This window comes from Phacochoerus africanus, chromosome 4 (genome assembly GCF_016906955.1).
Source record: "Phacochoerus africanus isolate WHEZ1 chromosome 4, ROS_Pafr_v1, whole genome shotgun sequence".
NCBI classification, from domain to species: domain Eukaryota; kingdom Metazoa; phylum Chordata; class Mammalia; order Artiodactyla; family Suidae; genus Phacochoerus; species Phacochoerus africanus.
The window spans coordinates 139,628,707-139,652,456 of record NC_062547.1 but is presented as its reverse complement, the minus strand read 5'-3'; the positions used below and the strand labels follow the sequence as shown (position 1 = coordinate 139,652,456).

At 51.0% G+C, this 23,750-nt stretch overlaps 1 protein-coding gene across 1 annotated transcript in view; it reads left to right on the top strand.

Moving 5' to 3' along the window:
* The window catches only part of KLHL3 (kelch like family member 3), a 121,320-nt gene extending 102,152 nt beyond the window's left edge, over positions 1–19,168 (top strand). Inside the window, exons 12-15 of the mRNA XM_047778696.1 lie at positions 3,431–3,559; positions 6,722–6,862; positions 9,426–9,569; positions 14,713–19,168. Coding sequence (XP_047634652.1) covers positions 3,431–3,559; positions 6,722–6,862; positions 9,426–9,569; positions 14,713–14,741 — 443 coding nt within the window. The 3' untranslated portion in view covers positions 14,742–19,168. The remainder of the gene's footprint in view (positions 1–3,430; positions 3,560–6,721; positions 6,863–9,425; positions 9,570–14,712) is intronic.
* Positions 19,169–23,750: the final 4,582 nt, after the last annotated feature.

The window sequence follows — 23,750 nt, the reverse complement described above, 5'->3', positions numbered from 1 at the left end:
AGTGCAGGGATTTTGTCCTCCTAGCAAGATAAATTGTTTCCTGCAGTCTCATCCTCCTGGTGGAAGAGAAATTGATTTGTCTGCTCTAAGTGCTTTGTCTCGCCACCTTCCCATTCCCCCACCTTGTTCCTTAGCCAGGAATATCAGACAATAGAGCAGGGGTTGAAAATAGCATATCCCTGGTCGCAGACTCAAGGAGAACCTCGGGAGGGTATTTTTTCAGCTGACATGGGCTCAGAATGGTTGATGGGGGTTAGAGGAGGCACCTTCGCGGTACTCATTTGAAACACGCCCCCTGCCAGAGGCTTCTGTGAGCATGTCCTGCGCGCGGCAGAGGTGCTGTCCAGTGGCATGTCCTGTAGACTCGGAGGACAGATTGGGATTTGTTTGTCTTGTCCATCCTGAGTTTGAAGCCCTTTGGGCTGCAGGTCGCCCTGGGCAGCAGGGAGTCCAGTGGGCAGCTGTGGTGAGAAAGTCCAGGGAGGATCGTAAGCGGACCCAGCTTCCCGTGGCCTTGCAGGGAGAGGCCACACCATCTCCACACCGTCTGCCCCGCACCCGCCTCCCTCTCAGCTCCTTACCGCGGCTGCAGAGCCTCAGGGATGCTGCGGAACAAAGTGGGAGGACCGAGCTCATCTGCTGCCAGCTGCCTGGAAGAATCTCTACTTAGGGAAAGGGAGAGTGAGGTGGGAGATGAGGCGGAAGCCCCCAGCAGAGCGGAGATTGTGTGTTCCGGAGACAGGTCGTCCTCGGGAGCTTCTTGCCTCCTCCGCACCCCAGGCCTCTCTCCTCACGGGTGCCGGGCAGCTGGCTGCGCAGGTTGTTAGTCTGGGCCCTGAGAGGGCTGTGAGTTGGGATGTTTCCCTCTGGCTTAGCTGAGGACAGAATCAGGAGGAGGTAGCCCTTTTTTCCGGAAGGACCTGTTGAGAGGGGCTGGGGTCGGGGGTGTCGTGCGCATAAATCAAGACCAGGCTCAATGATAGAAGAAGGAAGAATTTTATGTTTGATGTGGCCAAAGTCCTGATGCTTGGACATAGTTCTGAGCCTGAGAATCTCTAACTTAAAATAATTGCAGATTTTCACATACTGCTTATACTTGTGGTATCTCTCCATTTATGAAAGCACATACTGACAAGCTTGAGGTAGCGTTTGGGGCCTGCTGTCTAGGTTGGCCATGGCTCCAGGCGGTAGGAATGGGCAGGGGGTGCCTGCGGCCCCCTCAGCACCCTGGGCGCCTGTGGGAGTGTACAGTCCCACCGTGTCTCAGCTTCCTCTCCTTTGAAAAGAGGAGATGCTTCTGGTGTGGGTTATACAGACGACCTGGCTTCCAGCTGAAAGATGCCATGGATGACAAGTGCCAAGGGGTCCTGACCTTCCTGGGGCTTGTTCTTGAGCCGGAGACCCTGGTGGTTTCATTTAGGAAGCCCCATCCTGGGAAGAGAGCTGAGCCACCCCACAGAGAATGTCTGCTTGGCGCCTTGTTCCTTTTGCCTCCCTGATCAGATCAGCAGACCCACTGGTTATCTAACCAGTGAGCTGGCTTGAGAGGAAGAAGCACTCCACACTTCCCGCCACCACCCAGACCCCATCTTCCTGGCTGTCCACACAGAAACCCGGGGCTGTGGCATCCGCTCCGAGCACAGCTGTGGGCCCCTTGGGAGCTGACTGCAGCTGTAAAGCCAATAGCCAGCAAAATCATGTGGGTCTTGACACAGCTCGGGTCTGGCCTGGGTTCCTCCTGAACTCTCCTGCCCTTCCCACTACAGTGGGTCACAGGAAACCTCCCCCGGTGATCTGGAGGCCACGCAGGAAACCCCCCCCTGCCCCCCGAGCCCTTTCCCTCCCTCTGGCTGCACAGAGTGTTGTGGATGGAGATGCTGTCGCACCGGGCTGAGGCCTGCCCTTGCGTGAGGCCCCCAGGCACAGGCAAGATGTCCTTTTGACCTCACGGTTGCTCAAGTACAAGTATTTAGAAATGATTCTTGCCCTGAAGCTGGCGGCCAGGTGCCAGGAGGGGAGGCGAGACAGGAGTGAGGCAGGCTGGGGAGGGGTGCAGCTTCCTCCCAAGGCTGGGCGCAAGGGCGGGGGCCAGTGTCGGGGTGGGGAGATTTATTCTTTCAAGAGTCTGGTCTTATATTTTCCTTACAGATCGTGTTGTCCATATATGTGAAAGTAATGTGTGCTCATGCTAAAAGACATATTTATGTTCCGTGCTTTTAATATGTACTTGAAGATATTTAAGTGTGTATTTAAATATGTGTTTTCCATATATATATTATATATAACATGTATGTAGTACATGCTCATGATTGTACATTTATAGCTTATCTTTTGATATTTTTAATATATTTTGTGTTTTCGTATATATAAAGTAACATATGCTCACAATAAAAATAGCTTGTAAAATTGGGATATAATTTACATATGATAAAGAATACACATCTTAAGGAGAGAAAAATCCTTTGATTAAATAATCCTTTTCAGTAGATTTTCATTTGGTGGTGTTTATTTAGTCTGTAGCTAGTGTGTAAGATCTTTGTTATAACTCCAGGGTCTCTCCTAAGTCTGAGAACCCAGCATACACACACGTGTGCATACACACAGACACAGACAGATAGACAGACACACACGAGACCCTCCCACCCCCAGCACACGCACACGTGTGCGTACACACAGACACACACACACATGCACGAGACCCTCCCACTGTATTCTAAGACTGCATCTTAAACCCAAATGTTTGAATCTCTCTCTGGGGAACTCAAATACCAATTTCCTGCCCCTGCCTCAGGCTGAAGTGTTGCTCTTGGGTAACAGCATATGGTATTTTTATTTTAAAAATGAGTGATGGCGCCTGAGGGTTCTTGTGCGTGGCTCAGAGATTGCAAGGGGTCTGCAGATACTTTCCAGCTACCCCAGCCCAGCGTGTGCCCAGGGCACTCCATTCACATGCTTTGCCTGCCAGAGTTGTGGATGGAGCACAAACCATGTGAAGACAGTACTTGGGTTCTTATGGGAGACTATTTTTCCGTATTTGTTCTGTTTGCCGTTGTGAACCTTTAGCTAGAAGGTCTGCCCGCTTGGCTGTAGCTGGGGCCCTCAAGCTTTCCATCTCTCCCGTGCCTTGTTCTGGAGAGGATCTCTCGTGGTTCACAAGCAGGAATACCCTGAGCCCCGGTGGTGCCAGCCCATAGCTCACACTGGGTGTGTGGGGTGCTTTTTGAGAGAGGTGCAGCACTGGTTGGAGATGCTCAGGGCTTAAGAGGAAGCAGAAGGCAGAGGCGTGAAGGATGCTTACTTACCCTGATGGGCAAGTGAGTTGGTGGTCTTCCTGGAGGGATAGGGTCCCGAACGCTGTTGGAGGTGTGGGGGCCCCTCCACGTCTGTGCCAGCTTCCACGGTACCCCCTCAGTCACGTTGTCCATTCCAGGGAAGCTCTATGCCGTCGGCGGTTACGATGGGGCGTCCCGCCAGTGCCTGAGCACCGTGGAGCAGTACAACCCCGCCACCAATGAGTGGACGTACGTGGCGGACATGAGCACTCGCCGCAGTGGCGCAGGTATGGTGGGGGGCTCGGGGGGAGGCTGGCTCCGATCCGCTCACAGGGGGTCTAGGGGCCAAGAGCTGAGGATTCTGCCTTACCTCCCTCCCTCTGCTCTCTGGCGGTCTGTAGCGTCTCTCTCGCACCTCCACAGCCAACCCAGCACACAGGAGGTAAGCTTCCCCGGGGATTCCTTTGCTAGGGAGTGTCTGAGCTAATTCCCTCTTTGGTGGTGTGTGCGGCTCTGGACAGTGAAGCTTGCTCTGTGCCACGTGCTGTCCGGACACACACTCGCCAGGCCTCGTTGTCCTTGATCCTCATCACAGCCCTACAAGGCGGACACGGCGTGACCGGGGTTGAGGCAAGGTCCTATCGTGAGTAACTGGCAGGGTCAGGATTCCTCCTCAGGTCTGTCTCACTGCAGAGGCAGCTTTTTGGACCCCCAGTTATCAGAGTCTCATTCTTATGAAGTCGTAGGGCAAGCCCGGCTGTCCCAGTCTTCCGTGGAAAAGCGAACGCTTGCCTGTCTCTGTCTTGGGGTTGAAAGCCAAGCTATTAGTGTTGGTATTTGGAAACAAGCCTGTGTCTCCCCCTCACCTTTGCTTCCCTGCAGCCCCTCCCCACAGGTGGCCCACCTCCACTTCCTGTGGGCGGTCCAGGAGCTGTGTGGTCCTTGGCGATTTTCCAGGAAGTGGAGCAGCAACCCCTTCTTCCCTGCTTTGTCTGTCCCGTCGTCTGGGGGCCCAGAGGAAAGGGCCTGGCAGGGAGGTTGATCTCTGGCTCTCTGTTCCTGGTTCCTGTGGGAGGGGTGACTGATGCCCATCCTGGCTGGCAGGAAGGCCATGTGACTTCTGGGAAGGGAAGCCGCCACAGGGACTTTTCCCCCACTGTGCTGTTCCTTTATATATCTCGGTGTGTTTGAGGATTGAGTTGTGATCTCACTTTATACTACCAAACACAAGACCACTTCCCCAGCATTCCTTAAATATTACGCTATTTTAATACTTTTCAGGAACAGCTGTGCACTCACTGGTTAGAAAAGGAAAAGCTCTATGGTTTCATTTAAGAAGCATTTGCTTTTGGAAGGCTATTTTTAGGAAGCTCGTCTTGTCTGTCTCTGCTGATCCCAACAGGTTGGCCCTTCCTAAACCTGTAGCAAAGGCGTGGACGTCAGGAGGCCTGGCCCGTGGTTCTGGGTCTGCTCCACGCGCCATGCGGCTCCGGCCTCTGATTCTCGATGTGAAACGAGCAGGTTGCAGTAGGTGTTCTCCAGCGCCCCGTTCAGTGCCTATACCCCGGCCCTTCTCCATTCATGGGCTCTTCCTGCCCTTTTGGTTTGTAGTACTGGCAGAGTCTTCTTTGCACTTCCTGGAAGTCCTGTGTGTGACGTGAGGTGTGAGAGCATGTGTTGACAGCCCGAGGAGGCGGGGACAGCTCCCCAGCAGGGAAGCAGCGTGCCCTGAGCTGCGTGGCTGCTTCTGGGAAAGCCTCAAGCAGAAAGTGGGGCAGCCCGGACAGAGCCGGGAGCACAGACCTGCTGAGAAAGTCCAGGCGAGTCTTGTGGGCAGAGCTGCCTTTGGCGGCTTTTTGCTCTGTCTCTGCCAGGCTGCTCAGGGCTTATTGCTCAGTGGAGGCCACTCGGGCTTCACCTGGGCCGGAGGCCCTGGATGGTGACAGGGGGCTGCCTGCCTGATGCCTGTGTCCCAGGGAGGCACCGTGACCTCAACTGGGGGGATGGACTCCCTCCCACAGGTGGGGTCTTTGCTCAGGTCTTTGTCAGCGCCCTTGCCTCAGGCTCCCAGGGCAGCCTTTCTTTAGCGCTTCACGTCCCTAAGATTTGCGGACATCTCACCTGTGTACTTGAAAGCCCTTATATTTGCCGTGGTAGGTGTTGTTTGGTGGCTAAAGACCCAGAGACCCTGGCTTCAGGGGCCCCCATGGCTCTGGGTCCAGGGAAGCTCCTTGTGAATGCTTGCAGAGGAGCCTGTGCAGGGCCATGGTGCCCCAGTGCCAGGAAGGCTGCCCATTTCCTCGGAGCGTGTGGGCCATGCTAGCAGATGGCTGTGAGGAAAGGAGGCCATCTCTGGGTCCCTGCTGCACGTGGAGGAGGGGACAGTGAGGTAGCTTTGGAGCACAGTCAGTTCCCTTTGACCTCAGTTCGTTGGAGAGCCTCTGCTGATACAACACCACCACCTGCTGTTTGTTTAGGGCAACTGCGAGGAACCATTTGCACGCCCGCTTGATAGCCCGTGGGGTTTTACGTCTTGCCGTCTTGCCGTTCAGACGGTACTTGTTGAGAGCCTCTTCTCTACTGTCGGGCACAGGGAACCAGACGTGATAAGGTAGCGTGGTTCTTGTCCCTATGAGGTGTATGTTCTGGAAGTCGATTCTTGGCTCTGAAGCCTGGCTGCACATCCTGATCACCTGAGGTGCTTTGTCTGACTCCTGACCAGTGTCTCTGGGAATGAGGCCGTGTAAGCCCTTTGCAGCCTTCCCCAGCCAGGTGAGCTGCAGCCTGTGGGTGGAGTCCACTGGAACTCCCCGTCTAGTCTGGCTCCCTCACTATACAAGTCGCCCTGAACGGGAGGGCACCCCTGACAGACAAGCTAGAGACACAGGTCCAGAACCCAGGTGTCCCAGCCAGCAGGTCAGCTGCTCTTTCCAGGGCACTGGGCCAGCCCTCTGCTTTCTGGATTTTATTTCCTTGACTTGTACTAAAGGATGCTAAAAGGTCATGCTGAAACCTGTGAATGACGCAGTCCTGGCACTTGGCTCAGGCTTGTCACCATCATGAGTGACTTCGTGCCCTCTGCCATCCAGGAGGAGAGCGAGCGGGCGGAAAGGATGGCTTCTGCTTCAGGACCAGCGTAGTGATCTCAGCACTCCGCTGTGTAGTTTCCATTTTAACTCTTTTTATTCCACACACACACACGTATCGGTAAATAGAAATGGGCTTACCTTGGCTTTACATCTGGAAGTTTTCAGACTGACGATTTTTAGGAGGCAGGCAAGGTGTCACTCTGTTTGTCTTACAGACAAGGACCCCGCGTTCCAGGGAAACAAAACAGAACTCCCCATGTCATCCTGCTAGTGCTGACTGCCCAAGACTGGACACCAGGCCTTCTGGTTTCTGGTCACTGTAGCCAGCCCAAGGCTAGGACACTGTGCTCTGCCTTTCAGGGGTTGGGGTCCTCAGTGGGCAGCTGTATGCCACAGGCGGGCACGATGGGCCCTTGGTGAGGAAGAGTGTCGAGGTTTACGATCCTGGAACAAACACCTGGAAGCAGGTGGCAGATATGAACATGTGCCGGCGCAATGCAGGTAATCTGACTGCTTCCTCCTCCTCTCCCTGGGGGCAGGGGGCTGTGTGGCTTTTCTCCCTGCAAACACTAGCTATGAAAGAGAGGCAGAGGGGAGAGGCTCCCAGGGCCTGGGGCCGAGCTGGTATCCTGAGCAGGGAATGTCCACGTGCTGGGGAGGGGAGAGCTTGGAGCCCCCAAGGCTAGCCACAGGGCCCCCTCTCAGATGCAGAGGGCTCCTTCCCTGCCATTGAAGGGGGATGGCTTTCACTGCACATAGATGGGTGCAGAGGCCCCAACCTGATGGCTCTGTCAGGTAGCGCAGAGCTCTGTGGACAGGGCCAGAGAGTGACACTTGGTTCTGTCTTTTCTTTGCCAGTGCCTGGCTATGGGACCCTCTCAGTTTCCACCTTAAACCGGCCTCCTGCCTTTCGGGGTAGCCGTAAAAAGACGTGTGGTTCATTCTCCAGCAGGGCTTCCCCTCTTCCCTTCTTTTTATTTCCATCTCTCCTTCCTTTCCTTTCTCTTTTTCCTTCCTGTGGGAATGATTTTTCCTTAGAGTGTTTAGGTTTTTAATTCCTGGAGCCTGACACCCTTATTAAATGATTTTCTTTTACAACTTTGCCCTGTGGGTTTTGTCCTATGTATCTTGGTTTATGACTTCTTACTCTATCGCAGTGTTGGCTTAGCCTCGTTTCCCAGGCTAGAAAGACAGGCAGGTGATTTTCAGGCAGGTGTATCCTTATACTCAAATTACTTGTTTGCTAAACCCTTTCGCAGCTGACTTGTTGAAAGTGTAAACAGAAGGGAGTTTATTAATTTGCTCATTATCTAAGCCTGCTGTGATGTAACTTGGCATTTGGCCTTGAAGACTATAGAGCTCGCAAGGTAGCTAGTGTGAGAATTAGGTTTAGTTGTAAATGCCTGTACGTATACGCACACATTCATATATAGATATATTTTTTTTGTAACAAAAACATAATCATACTGTAATACCTTTTTTGTTTGTTTTTCTTTGCTTTTTAGGGCCACATCTGCGACATATGGAAGTTCCCAGGTTAGGGGTCAAATCGGAGCTGCAGCTGCCGGCCTACATCACAGCCACAACAATGCTGGATCAGAGCTGCGTCTGCGACCTACACTACAGCTCACGGCAACGTCAGATCCTTAATGCACTGAGTGAGGCCAGGGATCGAACCTGCATCCTCATGGATGCTAGTCGGGTTTGTTACTGCTGAGCCACAACAGGAATACAACTCCTGTAATACCGTTTTATAACCTGCCTTTTAAATCACCTGGCAGTCTTTTATGACTGTCTTATTATAACATTAAATATGTTTACATAATATTATTTTAAGTGGTTGTAACATAATTTAAATAACCAAGTCACTATTGTACATTTAGGTCCCTTCCATCTTTTATATAAATGATGTTTTGGTTATTATAAATAGTGTCTTTATAGCTAATTAATGCACACATTTAAAATTATTTCTTTGGAATAAAAGGCCAGCAGTGAAATTTTTGAGTCACAGGGAGCATATGGCTTCTGACACCATCCAGAATGGTGGTGCATTTTATGCTCACCAGTATTTAAGAGTATGTGCCAGTACTTTTGTTTTGTTTTGTTTGTCTTTTGTCTTTTGTCCTCTTTTAGGGCCGCTCCCACAGCATATGGAGGTTCCCAGGCTAGGGGTCTTATTGGAACTGTAGCCACTGGCCTACGCCAGAGCCACAGCAACGCAGGATCTGAGCCACGTTTGCGACCTACACCACAGCTCACAGCAACGCTGGATCCTTAACCCACTGAGCGAGGCCAGGGATCGCACCCACAACCTCACGGTTCCTAATCGGATTCGCTTCCTCTGTGCCATGATGGGAACTCCTACCAATACTGTTAATGACTACTTTTTGAGCATTATTAACCTTGAATCTAATTTTGGAAAAATAATTATACAGTATATCAGACTCTAGGCTTTTGAGTTTGTGATGGGCAGTAATGATGTTCTCCTACTTTTCTCTCCCTGCTGCATGAGCCCTTGCCCCAGACCAGCTAACTCTGAGATCAGGGTGGGTGGAAAGCCTCATACCTGGAAACTATATATGGATTTAGACCCCAGCGGTGTGAAGGGATCACAGACACAACCAGTAGCATCACGCAGTATGGATAAGACAGGGTTTATCAGGGAGCGGCTAACAAGCAGAGTCGAGTTAGTGGGCGTGAAATCCCCCAGTCTTCTTCTGTAGCTCAGACTGGGCCTGGGAGGCCTGCATGTGCCCGTGGACACCACTCCAGTGGAATGGGGCCTGTGCCCACAGTGCTCTGCATATTTACAGGGCAGGGGCTGTGTCATGGGGAAAAAGCTCCCTGGTCAGAGACATGACCTTGTAGGAAGGGGGATCCTCGGAGCTCAGCGGTTATTGTCAGTTTGTTCATCCGCTGAGCAGACTCAGGCCCACAGAGCCGATTGTCTGCTGCACAACCATGACGGGGAGGAAGAGCGCCAGGGCACCCCAGGCTAGTCCCTCGTCCTCTCCCTTGGCGCTCCTGCTGTAACACCTCCTGTGGCCTCCTTTTCCATTCCCAGGGGTCTGTGCAGTGAATGGGCTCCTGTATGTGGTTGGAGGGGACGACGGATCCTGTAACTTGGCTTCGGTGGAGTACTACAATCCTGTCACTGACAAGTGGACACTGCTGCCAACCAACATGAGCACAGGGCGGAGCTACGCAGGTCAGTGTCCACCCACCCCACCCCAGTGCCCACGCTGGGGGCCGGGGTGGGGTGGGGCATGTGGGGCGGGGGTAAACCTGCTTATCTTGGGACCGAGTGCCTCCTCCAGGGGTGGCACGTTTGTCACATGTCACCACTCCTTGATTCTCTGCCCACAGCATACACCCCAAATTAGCACTTGTTTCCCTAGCAAACCTGAATGTAGCCTCAGAATTATTGTTTTTTAAAAAACAATTTTTATTACGGTTGATTTACAGTGTTGTCAATTTCTGCTGTACAGCAAAGTGACCCAGTTATACATACATATACACACACACACACACATATACATCCCTGTTCTTTTACTCGTATTATCTTCCCATATGTTCCATCACATGTGATTAGATATAGTTCCTTGTGCTATACAGCAGGACCTCATTGCTTATCCACTCCAAATGCAATAGTTTGCATCTACTAACCCCAAACTCCCAGTCCATCCCACTCCCTCCCCCTCCCACTTGTGAACCACAGGTCTGTTTTCCAAGTCCATGAATTTATTTCTTTTCTGTAGATATGTTCATTTGTGCCATATTTTAGACTCCACATATGGGTGATATCATATGGTATTTGTCTTTCTCTTTCTGACCTGACTTAGTATGAGAATCTCTATTTCCATCTATGGTGCCACAAAGTGGCGCTATTTTGTTCTTTTTAATGGCTGAGTAGTATTCCATTCTGTATATATACTACATCTTCTTAGTTCAGTCTCCCAAGGAAATAGAAATAAAAACAAAAATAAACCAGTGGGACCCAATCAAACTTACAAGTTTTTGCACAACAAAGAAAATCATAAAAAAAGAAGGCAACCTACAGTGGGAGAAAATTGTTGCAAATGATGCAACTGACAAGGGCTTAATCTTCAAAATACGTAAACAACTCACACAACTCAACAGCAAAAAAACAACCCAATTGAAAAATGGGCAGGAGACTTAAATAGACATTTCTCCAAAGAAGACATGGATGACCAACAGGCACATGAAAAAATGCTCAGCATCACTAATTACTAGAGAAATGCAGATCAAAACTGCAATGAGGTGCCACCTCACACTGGTCAGACGTCGTTAATAAGTCTACAAATAACAAATGCTGGAGAGGGGTTGGAGAGAAGGGAACCCTCCTGCACTGTTGGTGGGAATGTAAGCTGGTACAACCACTATGGAAAACAGTATGGAGGTTCCTCAGAAAAATAAAGAACTACCATATGATCCAGCAATCCCATTCCTGGGCATATATCCAGATAAAACTATAACTCAGAAAGATACACGCACCCCTATGTTCATTGCAGCATTATTCACAATAGCCAAGACATGGAAACAACCTAGTTGCCCACGGATAGATGAATGGATTAAAAAGAAGTGGTGCATAGATACAGTGGAATATAACTACTCAGAAATCTTCTTAGTGCAGTGTTCCAGGGAGCCACTTCCAACTGATCTGAGTTGTCCTAAGAGGTTTTAGAATTTCATTGCCCCTTCCTGATTTGTTTTGTGCTGGGCTCTTAGGTGGAATAAGATACAGTTCTTGCTTTTCAGAAATTAAACTGGAAAGCTCAGACCTGCCCACAACACCAGGAAATACAAGATGATATACATCAAGTTCTGAGTGACATGTCCTATACAGGCTTTGGGATGTGACACGTGAGAACCGACAGAGTCAGGGAACACGTCCTGGAGGAGACGGAGCCTGATTAAACGTCGAGGGTGGGTCAAAGTCACACAGCTAGCTGCCCTTTGTGGTTGTCCACTCCTTGTGCCACAAGGCAGTGTGTTAGGGATAGAGCATGTAGACGCTCTCATCTTTTCAACAAGTTGAATGAGACTGTATCCTCCCATTTTATAGATGGAATGTTAAGTAATCTGCCCAAAACTGCTTAGCTAAAAAATGTCCATGTCACACGGAGTCCCCTTTGTGCCCCCAGCAGGTTACGGACCCGGTGTTGCCTTTGTGAGGAAGTGGGTTTGATCCCTTGCCTGGCTTAATCAGTTGAGGATCTGGTGTTGCTGTAAGCTGTGGTGAAGGTCACAGATGTGGCTTGGATCTGGTGTTGCTGTGGCTGTGGTGTAGGTCTCAACCGTAACTCTGATTATACTCCTAGCCTGGGAACCTTCCTATGCCGCAGGTGTGGCCATAGGAAAAAATGCCCAAGTCAGAATTCAGACCCAGGTCTGAGTCCTAAGACCATGCCCCTTGTGCTCCCTTGGCTCCAGGGTTTGCGGACAAAGCCTTCTCAGCCAGAGGCTGGAGTGGGGAGTGAGGAATGGGACCGATGTAGAGGCTTATTCCAGGGGATGCCTGTGATGTATTTGGCGAGGACCAGAGTTGGTGGCGCTGAGGTCAAGGGTCTCTAGGGAGATGACCAAGCATAGGCATTTGCGAGGTAGCTCGGCTCCTCGGATCCCCTTCTCCACATACCGGAACAGTTAGAGCTAACATTTGTTTCTTGAGCACATCCAGTGTGCCAGCCACCGTCCTCTGTGTTTTATGATGGTTATCTTGTATAATCACCATGATTCCGGTGCTGTTCTTATTCCATCTTGCATTAGAAAGGTCATCTTTCCATTTTGTTTGGATTTCAGTGCTGAGGAAGATTATGCCGTACAAGCTCTAAGGGGTTCATGTTACATTTCGTCAGCCCACATCTTCAAGTAATAAGCCTATTTTACCTTTTTTTTTTTTCTTCATTTGTGATTTTTGTCAACTGGCAAAAGAGAAAAGATTCTAGAGGCCTTTTTGGCCCTAGAGCAATTCTGTTCTTATGGTCAATTGTTAAAACCAGTGCTGTCGTTTTCTTCTTGAAGCCAAAGTGGGAAGGGCAGGGTATTTTCTAGCATAAGGCAGTGAGGCCAGAAAGTGATCCCCCCTCAGCTCCACGAGCGCCTCACTGAGACGGGGAGGCATAGGTGTGAGTGGCTGGAATCCTGTATAGGTGCTGAATGTTGCACGTCTGTGTCGTCACCGTTCACCCTGTCCACAAGCAGGCGGGAGGGAGACAAGCCGACGAGCCGTTTGTGTTCAAACCCATTGATTGAGTGAATCAGTTATCTTAGAATCTAAGGAAATGGCCTGAAATGCAAAGCTTTATGGACGGAGTTATTTATTGGAGCATTATTTGCAATAGCAAAAAAAACCCCTCAGAACTACTTAATGTCTGACATGAGGGAAAGAGCTAAATAAACTGGAATACTTATACAGTGGAAATGGTTTTAATACCATGAGAAAATGGAGCAGACTGTTAGTTAAAAAAAAAAAAAAAAAAAAAAGGCCTTACGAGCAGCCCTGGTTCGTGGGAGTCAGAGTAGCTCCTGCTTAACAGAAATAGCTACTGGTGTCAGATCTGAATTTGAGTCCCAGCTCTGCCACTAGCCATGAGCCTCTGGGCAAGGCATTCGATCGGACAGGACCTCTGTTTTCTCATTTATAAGAGGAGAGTAAAATCATATCAAGCCTCTTAGGGCTCTTGTGAGAGTGAAATGTAATAATACTGGAAAGCTCTGAGCCCAGTGCTTTCTTGCCAGAAACTGCTCAGTTGATGATGGTGATTCTTATTACAAGCCAGGAACTCTTCCAGAAAGATGATATGGATTCTCTTTGTATGAAGGAGTTAACGTTCTCTTTCTTGGTGGTGGTCTGCTTTTTTTTTTCTTTTCAAATTTTCGATGATGAAAATGTTTTATGTTCATAATCAAAAGAGAAAGTTTATATACAAAGCAATACAGCATCCTGATTCTGAAACAAAGGCTACCTTGAGAAAGAGGAGCCTGCGGTGCAGGCAAGGTGTTCTCAAGCTCAGGCAGCACACCTGGGCTTGAGGACTTGGGCTCTCCCCCCCTCTAAGCTTTTATGTCTGCGTCTCTGTCTAGGAATTCACGTGAGATGCGTGTTAGCAGGCTCTCACCGTGGGCACATCCTGGGCTTTCGTTTAGCAGTGTTCTCTCAGTCTCATCTTCAACCAAAAGATTTGATGGTCGTGAGAATATGTTAAAATGAGGCTCGCCGTTCCCTCTCACCTGCAAGTTAAGAGTTTGACTCAGCTGCAGGTATCAGAAAAACCGACAGGAACTTGCTTATATAAGGAAGGAGCGCTTTTCCCAGGCAGAGAGAAGTCTGGGGCTGTTCTGGTGGCTCAGACTGTCACTGAAGAGTCACGGTTCTCCTGTCCTTTCTGTTCTGCCAGCTTTGTGAACAGCAGTTGCTCCCTGGGCCTTGCATAAGCCTTCTTCCAGGCAGGGCAAGGGAGAAAGCCAAGCTTGCAGCACTGGCAGACTTGCATTTACAATCATGTCGCCCAGGACTGGGTCACACAGCACGTCCAGCTGCAAGGTAGTCCGGGAAGCTGAGCTCATACAGCAGAGGGCAGCCAGTAGAAGGGTTGTTGGATGAATCAGCCTACAGTATCTGCCGCACAGCCGCAGCCCATTACAAGCAAGATTTTAGGCTCATAAGTTAGCTGTTGAAGATGGTTCAGCTTGGCTAACACAGTAGCACATACAGACATGTCTGGAGTGTTTAAAAGTCTAGAATTTAGCATTGGAAGGAGCTTTGGTTTGGTGACATTAAATACCATGGGAACGGAGACTAAAGAGGTGCCTGGACTTGCCCGACGCTGCAGTGCCGCTTGACTGGTAGCAGAGCTAGGGTGGGGATTCAGGTGTTTTTATTGCTGTAAGGTCAGTCCCTTGTTCTTCCTGGTTCGCTCCAGTGTCTTCTAAAAGCAGGCATGAATCACTTGTCACTTCTCTTAAGGTGATACTGGTCTAGAGCTGAGGAGTTTCCAGGTCGAGTGCTCTGTGGTTCAACTGAGTGCTGGGCTTGGGGTGGGGGTGGTCATTACAACATGAGATTGTGTGACGAGGTTGGCGAGGCCACCCATCTGGGGTGTCGAGGGACTGTGCTCATGGGCTCAGACATCTTGTGGGGACTTGGCTGGTACAGTGGGAGTCAGCCAGCTGCTGGCGACCTACGTCACGGGCTCTTTAGTGTTTGGGCAACACATTGTGCCCATTTCCCTAGGCTGTGGCTGAGGATGTTGTGGACTCATGAATTCTTGGAGACTCAGTAACCTTGGAGAAGCTGCGATGGTAACTTTCTCCCCTTTTCATCTTAGGCGTTGCTGTGATTCACAAGCCTTTGTGACCCCAACTCCCACTGCCAGGAGGTGGAGGAAGGGAGGGCTGCTGCCTGTGACTCAGAACAGCGGGACCAGAAGCCTGGATGCCACTGCTGCCGGAGTCTGCAGTGGAGCGAGAGCCACCCTCCTCCAACTTGGCAGAGTTCTCTGGGCAGAAAGACCGTGGCCCGCCTCCTGCTCCCATGAGGTGTTTTGTCCTCTGCCCTGAGCAGTCCTCTGCACCTCTGAGGGTCTTTTGGTATTTCTACAGGGACACCCGAGAACCTGGAACTTGTGTGTGTGTGCGTGTGTGTGTGTGTTTGCGTGCACGCGTGCATATGTGTGTGTGCATGCAGATCGTGACGTTTCACTAAGCCGGGGGTGGTGCTGGTCTGCTCCATTTCTGTACTACTGATCCTTCAGCTTTGCTAAAAATCGAATCACAGAAACTGCTCTTCTGGATTTGCCCCGCGGGGACCTTGAGACTACCAAAGCTGCTGCCTACTGGAAGAGCAGTTGTCAGACTGGGAATGTCTGGGGATGACGGGTGAGGGGACAGTGCTCTGACCAGGCCCGCATACCAGCCTAGACTACTGGCACTGTCCGCAGAAGAATGGGCATTCTCGGAGCTTCCCCATGGTCTCTGTGCGCTAGAACTAGGAACCACCGGTTCCCCGGCTCCTCGGCCGCGGCTCTTCCTTGGGTTCGCCTCTTGGAAGTTCTCCAGTCTCCAGGCTCCTGGTCTTTGACGTCATGGGTTCCAGGTTCGGGAGACTTTGTATCTCTTCGGTTGGGAAAACTAGCTCTTCAGAGAAGCATTGAGTAGCACACTGGATTAAAAAAAAAAAAACAAACCATGAAAAACAAAAAAGATGAAACAGAGGGGTAAGGCTTCAGCCTCTGCCTGGAATAGTCCCAGAGAGGATCCTCTACCTAGGTTTTACCAGGATAGGCCTGTCCCTGTTTATACCTCTTATCCAGGTGTGATTATTCAGAGCGGCCTCTTTTACTCTCACAGCTATTCTGGTTTGGAGGATAAGTGAGAGGTCACCCCACTTCCAAACTCAAAGATCGGTTTGTCCCTGCCCTGGATGGGGTCCGGCATGCTTCGCGTGGACATGGACGATGTCACAGGCACGGAGGGGCTGGGGCTGCCCTCGCAGTCTGTGACGAGGGCCCGGTGTGTCTGACATCCTCGTCTTCCTTTCCTTGGGCTCTCCCCCATCCCAGGGCCTGCGCTGCCCCACAAGGGAGGACATGGTGGTAGGCCCCGGCTGTATGATCTCTCCCAGGGCTACCTGCACTTTGAGAGAGGAGCTTGATGAAAGCTTAGCTAATTCATAGGTAAAAATGATTACTGACAGATCTTCAGACACCTGGAGGCGGGTATTTGAGGGCACATGGGGTCATTTGCTTTAAAAAGAAAATAGAAACTTCAAGCTGTGCTTTTCCCAAACCAGCTAGTTGTCTGTGTTGGAACTTCCAGCGTAAGGAGGGGCAGTCTTATGTCTGGAGAAGAGTCTCACACCAGGGGCCGGGGTTTAACCCTCCCGGATGTCAGGGTCCACCTTGAGGGGGCAAAGGGGCTTTATGAACTCTGACGCTGGACTTCGGACACAGTGGGGCTACTTCAAGCAGGGTCAGCGGGAGACTGGCGTTCTCCCCACCTGACCCAAAGTCAGAAACCCAGGCCTCTCCCTGGAGAGCTGGCCGCTTTGTGTATTTACTGTGTATTTATTGTCACGAAACACTCAACTCTTCTGAGGAGAAAGAAGCCTTTCCTTCTGATGTTGAGCAGGCGTTATTTCAGCGAGACATTTGGAGGACACCAGCTTTGGTGGACCTGGAAAAGCAGCTGGGAAAGGGATGGCTGTGAGTTGGGCACTCTGCTCTCACCTGGCACAGACGGGACTGGGGCTTCAGGATCGGAAGCTGATGGAATGTGTTTTTGTTCCAGATGTTCTTCCTCCCTCTCACAGTGTGTTGTGTGTGTGTGTGTCTCGGGATGAACCTGGGGGTTGGAAGCTGCGTCGTGCATCACACAGCTCCTAATTTTAGATGCAAAGTGAAGGCCCCTCTCCTCCCCCAGCACCTGGAAGGTGAATTTTCCTGCTCATGTGGGGGAGACTCTTGTTTGTGTGTCATCTTCCCAGAAAGGCTCCCTCTCCAAGAGCTAGCCAGCCTGTTAGCCACTTTGAGGTTTCCGCTCTGGGCCCCACCTCTCCCGTCTCCCTTCCCAGGAAGCACTGCTCTGCTGGCCGTGCTACCGAGGCCATATTCATTTCATCCTCTCGTGTCCTTTCTCACGGGGATGAAAACACTGGTACGTTGTCAGAAAAGCCAGTTTGCTCTAGCTGCCCACAGATGCCATGCAAAACCTGCTCTCTCTTTATCACCAGGTACGATTCTCTCTCCACAGTGGGCACAACAGACTTATTTGCAAGTCTGTGCTGGTCATGTGGTAGGTGAGCCGCCCCCCGCCCCCCATTCTGGTAGCCCTCAACTGCTTGTGAATGCAGCTTTGCCAGTGGGGTATCTGAAATCTGGTCACAGCGATGAAATGGAATTGCGGCCCAAGGTTATAAGCAGCTTAGACGCCACTTGGATACTGATTTGGACAACAGAGAAGTCAGACTCTGAATCCCAAAGTTATTTCTCAAAAGTACCCAGTGGCACCTCTCCATCTGAAAAGTTGCAGATCATGCAAATGAAAGTGACCTCATTTTCTGCTATGCAATAAGAATACCTAATTCTGTTTCATGACAAACTAGTTGCAATACCCTCTAAGATGCTTTTTGAGCTGTCTTACTTTGATATCTGTTGTGTAATGTTTGTATATTCCTGAGCCAGATCCTTTCGAAGATTGCCTTTTTATAAAACTGAAGCTATAGCTTTCAGGCTAAAATTTTAACGTAGCTACTATTTTTATAAAATAATTTTTCAGGTTATTTGAATTGCTTCTTATTGTCCATGATAATGAAATGTTATGTTCTATGCGTCATTCACTGTCAAACATAGTTCACGCCTGTAGCTCTCTTCCCTCTGTTTCTCACCCTCCTCAGACTCACTTCTCAGTTGCTCCAGGTAAATGAGACTTTTTTGACTTGCAGTCTTCTTTCTTGCACCATATTCAAGGGAGATTACTGAAAAACACAATCACTGGTCTTTCTTGAATCGCTTAGGAACTAACTTGAGCACTTGCCATCCATGTCGCCTGCGTCCTTTTTTGGAGTCCCCTTGAGGCAGGGGTGGGGCTGGTGGGCCTGTCTCCTGGCGGTGCTTGTGGCCGGGCTCGGAGCCCATACCCTGCGGCATGGAGAAGCCTCAGGGAGAGGCCTGCCCTCCAGCACCAACTCTGGGAGTTTCCTAGGTCCGGCTGATGCATCTTCATTCTTATCCATCTCTATGTCTTTCTGAAGCTTCTAGCAGCCACGGCTTTTGCTGCTGGATGATGTCTCTCTCAGAAGCATCTTGTCTGTGAACTTTAAAAGAGGGGTCACATCCTCACCAAGAATGCGTTAAGCATGTGCTTTGCAGTTGCTTTTTCTATACTTACAGTGTATTTCTTGAGCTATGTCTGCACTCCAGGCCCTATTTTGTGTGTTTATCTGCCCTTTCATCTCGTTTTAAAAAGCTGTGTTTTCACGGGGATGGTGCCTCTGAATCGCCTCCATGCTCCCCCTTTGCTCCTTGACGGATCACGTTGGGAAGCTGAGCACACTCATCATCCAGTTGGCTGGAGGTTTTCTCTTTGCCTGGAGAAGCAAGGCGTTTGGAATGTATTTTTTTTTTTTTGGAATGTTTGCACTATTTAGAGTCCTAAGCCCCTCATGTTCAGCTGTGCTATGTGTCTACTGACCAAGCAGGAGAGCGGGCAGCACCTCTGACACTTGGGAGTGTCCGAGGTAGCTTCCATAGAGGAGAAGCACAACCTCATGGCCCCTCTGTGGCCTTTGTCGTGAGGCTCAGTAACTTGATGTGGCATCAGCCGAGGTAGCAACGCCTGGGACTGTGGCATTTGTGGAAGCAAATTGCCCTCGTGCTATGTTCTTGCCTTTGGTTGTGAGATTTCAAATTATTTCCCCCCCTTTTTTTTTCAGTGGCAATAAGGACCCTTGGACTTGTTGTTTAATTTGTATATGATGTGTACAGAGACACTGAATGTGTTTGTGTGTGCGGGTGCCATGTCCGTGTGGTGGTCCATAGGCAGGCAGACTCGACCCCGACACCTCGGACACAGCGTGGCGTACATAAGCCGCGTCCTCGGTCTGCCCTGCTCGGCTCAGATGGCAGGGCCGGCGGAGCGTGTGGAACTCTTGTCACTTGCTCGATCTGGTATAGTGCCAGCTGAACGGACAGTTCCCCAAGTGTGTTCTTCTAACGGGAATCGTGGTCTAGTTTCCCATACTTCATGTTCCTTTACTTTTAATAAAAGCTGAACTGTGAGAACCTTTCTCAGTGTCTCATTTCTGGAGTCCAGCCTTTTTCTGCTGTCTCGGATGTGAAAAGGACAGACTCACTCGGCATGTCATCAGATTAAAACCTTTTTCTCTCCAAGATCTGCTGGACAGGGCCTGGGTTGCTCTGGTCTCCGTTTTTCGGCGCCGTGCCAGGCCGACAGAGCTCTTCGGCGAGGCCGAGGCCAGTCCCTCCAGTCGGTGTTGAGTGGTGGGCAGCTGCGTGGTGAGCATGGTGAGGTGGGTGCGGTGGCCCCAGGCACAGAAGGGGGAGGTAGAGGTTTGGCTGTAGATAAACGCTGATGCTTATTTCTTTTTCTTTTTTTCTTTTTATGGCCACACCTGTGGCGTATGAAAGTTCCTGGGCTAGGGACTGAGTGGGAGCTGCAGCTGCAGGCTGACACCGCAGCCATAGCAACAGTGGATTCGAGCTGCTTCTGCGACCTAAACTGCCACTTGTGGCAACACTGGGTCGTTAACACCTTAAGTGAGGCCAGGGATCGAATTCATATCCTCACAAATGCTATATTGGGTTCTTAACCTGCTGAGCACCACAGAAACTCCTAAACGTTGATTTTGAAAAGTGTGTTATAAGGCCTAGAGATTTTCATTGGTATTTTGTGGTATTTTAGCCACTTCAGGTGCAAATATTAATTATATTTTGTTGAGCATGTCCATCTATTAAATGTATTAACATACATATTAAAAGATGAAATAATAATGATAGCTAACATTTAGTTTACTGACAGGCAGTTTTCTACGTGTCGTACTTTTTAAATTTGCTTTTTAGGGCCGGATGCACGGCATGTGGAAGTTCCCAGGCTAGAGGTTGAACGGCAGCTGCATCTGCACCTGCACCACAGCTCTCAGCACCGCCGGGTCCTTAACCCACTGAGCGAAGCCAGGGGTCAAACCTGCATCCTCATGGAAACTGCTGAGCCGCAATAGGGACGTCTTCAGTGCTGTGCTTGTATCAACACATTTAGTCCTCACCACGATCCTCTGAGTTGCTGTTCTTATCTTCATTTGGCAGGTGGGGGTGTGAGATGCAGCAGAGCGCTTGACACCTTACGTGGGGTCGCAGTGCTGCCGAGGATGGGTCACACTCCTGGGTCTGTCCTCAGCCTCTGTCGCGCCAGCCCTGAGGAGGTGATGAGGGGAGCAGGGCAAGCCGAAAAGCACCAGGGAGAGGGCGGCCCCGAGGATCCCTGGGAAGCGCACACTGGCTCAAAAACAGACTGGAGCCCGGGGTTTTAGGCCTCTTGGAGCAGCAATATCCCGATCCTCTACTGGTGTAAATAATCCTCTTTGTTACTGTGATGGACGTAGCAGTAGCCCCTGGAGACTGCAGACATACTGGGACACAGGTGGCCCAGAGGTGGAGCCACTTATCTGAGGATATGGCTGGAGGCCCTGACTCCTGCTCAGGTGTCTGGTGGGAAGAGGCCTTGTTCAGGGCTGAGGGGCCTGCAGGGAGCCCCTCCCCGTCTCGGGCTCAGTTCCTCACCTGTACACAATGCTTCTATGTCCTTGGAGCATTTTCTCTACTTGCAGGGCTTTGTTCATGTCCCCATCTGACTGGGGAGGCTCAGAGAGGCCAAGTGACAACGGGAGCCGGGGTTGGAACCCACGTCTTCCGTGGAAGGAGTTTCGGACAACGATGGTACATGTGTTTTTTAAATCTCCTGGGCCACCAGGCGGTGCCAGTAAACATGCCCAATAAAGACAGTGCGACGAATCCTGTAATAGTTTTATAAGGTCTGGGAAGGTTGGCTTAAGAACTCCTCCTCTCCCTTCCCATTCTCAGTCCCCAGCTGCCTCTGAGAGAGGCCCCACCATCCTTCCCAGGGTTGGGGAGCTTTCATTCCCCCTTTACAGTTTGTTCCACAAACACTGAGCTGTTCATTTAACAGAAATACATTCAGCATCTGCACCGCACATTGTGGTAGGTACTTGAGATGCAACCATCGACAAAGCAGAGGGTCCCTATGGACGTGGAGGCTGGAGTCCCGTAAGGGACACGGTTGGTGCGGTGTGCTGTGCTGTGCTGGTGGGAGAGGGAGAGAAACGCATGCCCCCAAATAGAGAGGGACAAGCTCACAGAGACCTGAGGAAAAGGGGTGAGAGTCACACAAAGCAGGAGATACAGAGGCTGAGAGAGACGCACAGAGACAGAAACGGGGCGAGAGAAGCACCATGAGCGGGACACACTCCCAGATGCACAGGCAGCCAGGCGAGATGCCATTCTTATGGAACCAGAGAAGCAGAGAGCCGGACGGAGCCACCGTCATTTCTTAAAGTGGCTGAAGACTTAAAGTGGTCTGTGTAGAGCTTCAGATCTGAAGCTTCTGAGGCTGGAGATGCAGGGTCAAATCTGGCTTTGCTCAGGTGGTCGTGTGGCCTTAAGTCAGTCTCTGCCCCTCAGTATCAGCACCCTCAACTATGACATACGGATGGTAAATTTTGTGAGCTTATGCAGAAGATGACCTGGGAAGGTCCTAAGGCGTTGAAGGCAGCCATCAGAGACACCAGAGAAGCTGGGGCTGGCAGAGCAGCCTCTGGATGCAGAACCCTGGTCAGTGACAGCTCAAAGAACATCCTGACTGTATGTGGGTCACCACCAGCCAGGAGTGTAGACAGAGGAGGACAGACCCGAGAAGGGCAAGCCGCCTGCGCAGGGTCTTGTCTGGACTGGGGGTGTACCCGGAGCTCCGTCTCCGAAGGAGGTCCCTGAGGGAAGCAGAGCAGATGGGGCCTGGCTTCACTCCGCAGCCACGTGGCTTCCTCCTATGTGGCTTCCTTCTCTTTGGCTGTGTTGAAGTCCCTTGCCCCCTCCTTTCCTCGGGTGGGGAGGAGCTTGACTCAGGAGTTTCCTGCTGCAGGGTCGGGGCATCTTCCTGGCTTCTGCCTCCTGACTCCAGAGGTGTGAGGTTTAGTCAGCACCTGCGTGGCTCGCTTTATTACCAAAGGCTATGAAAGTGGTCTCAGTAGAGTCTCAGAACAGCCCAACGAGGTAGCCAAGGCAGGTGTTCTGTGGGGCATGTGAAACTGCATGGCACCCACACACAGTAGGTAATTTACTAGTGGTAGCGATTACTCTCATCTTTTCTTTATGCAGATGGGGAACCCGAAGCTAGAAACAGGTGAAGCGACTCACTGAAATGCCCAGAGTCAGTAAGTGCTTGGACTTTATTACCCAAGACTGTGTTTGCCTCCATGTGACAGACATGGAGTGTCCACAGTGGCTTTAACCAAAGAAGGACGTTTTTTGCCCATGTAACCACAAGTCCAGAGGTAGGCATCCCAAGGCTGGCACAGCAGCCCCATGTTGTCACTGGGATCCAAAGTCCTTCTCTCTTTCTGCTCTTCTATCCTTAGCATGTTGCAAGATAGAGGCTCTGTGGCTGTTGGCACATTTGCAGAAGGCATGAAAAGAAGGGAGGGGGAGGTCAAAGGAGCAGTGCCTATAACAGGAAAGTTAAACCTTTCCAGAATCCCCTCATAGAATTCCTTGTAGTGCCCCTGGCTGCAAGGGAGTCAGGGGAGGGGAATACTTTGAACTGGGCACGTTGCTGCTCCCAACAAATTCTGAGGTCTGCCTGGGAATTAGAAGAGGAGAATGGACATTGGGTAGGTAATTAGCAATGTTGGCCACACTCAAAGCTCCCATTAGCTTCCTGACTCTAAGAGCCAGGTGGCTGCCTCCAGTGGTCAGCCTTCTTGGACCCAAAGTCTGCATCCTTTCGGTCCAGAGTATAGCGTCTATCCCTGTAGTTATTTTGACTGGACCCTGGCCCCATGCAGGGCACCTTGTCAGTGAGGGATATGGATGCTCTATGGGTGCTTGGTGTCTGCTGAGGGGTTGCAGGGCTGGGCGGGAAGCCTCCCTCTCCAGCCTCACTCAGCTGTCCTCTTTGCTCTGTTGGCCTGAGGGATGGATGTCCCTCTTTCAGGATGAATGAGACTTTCTAAGCACTGGGGACCTTTAGGAGCCTGTCGCTGAGACTTTAGGGACAGCTCTTCTATCGGCTGTCTGATGTGTGGATGTCTTCCTGAAGCTCTGATGGAGGAAGCCTGTCAGCTACGCAATCTGTGACCTTATCTCAAGAATGACCCGTGTGTGCAGCCCCATAAATCTTCCTGCGCCGCGACCTGGGAGGTGGCGTGGGTGAGATTTGGTGTTGGCTTCTTGGAGGCGTTCTCCCCGGCTCCCTCATCCTCCTGTTCTCCAGAGCGTCCTCACGTTCAGTGCTGCGCCTGAGCTGTGCTGAGCTGAGGGAGGTCAGGGAAATGATGTGCACAGGGCAGGCTGCCCGGGGCCGCCTGGGCCTGTCCTCGCCAGGTCCGGCCCCTGTTCCAGCCCCGGCCAGGCCGAGGGCGGGCCCCACGTATCCGAGATGGAGAGGCCTGAGCGTCCCCGAGCCTGGTGGGGTGTGTGCCCCGTCGAGAGGGCTGCAGGAGAACCACAGGGTCTAGACGCAAAGTGTGGTTTGATGACATAGCACAAGGGTCCAGAGCTCGGCGCTGAGGTGTGGGTTTAAACCCATGCCCGCGAATTGCTGCGGGGGGGACCCTGCT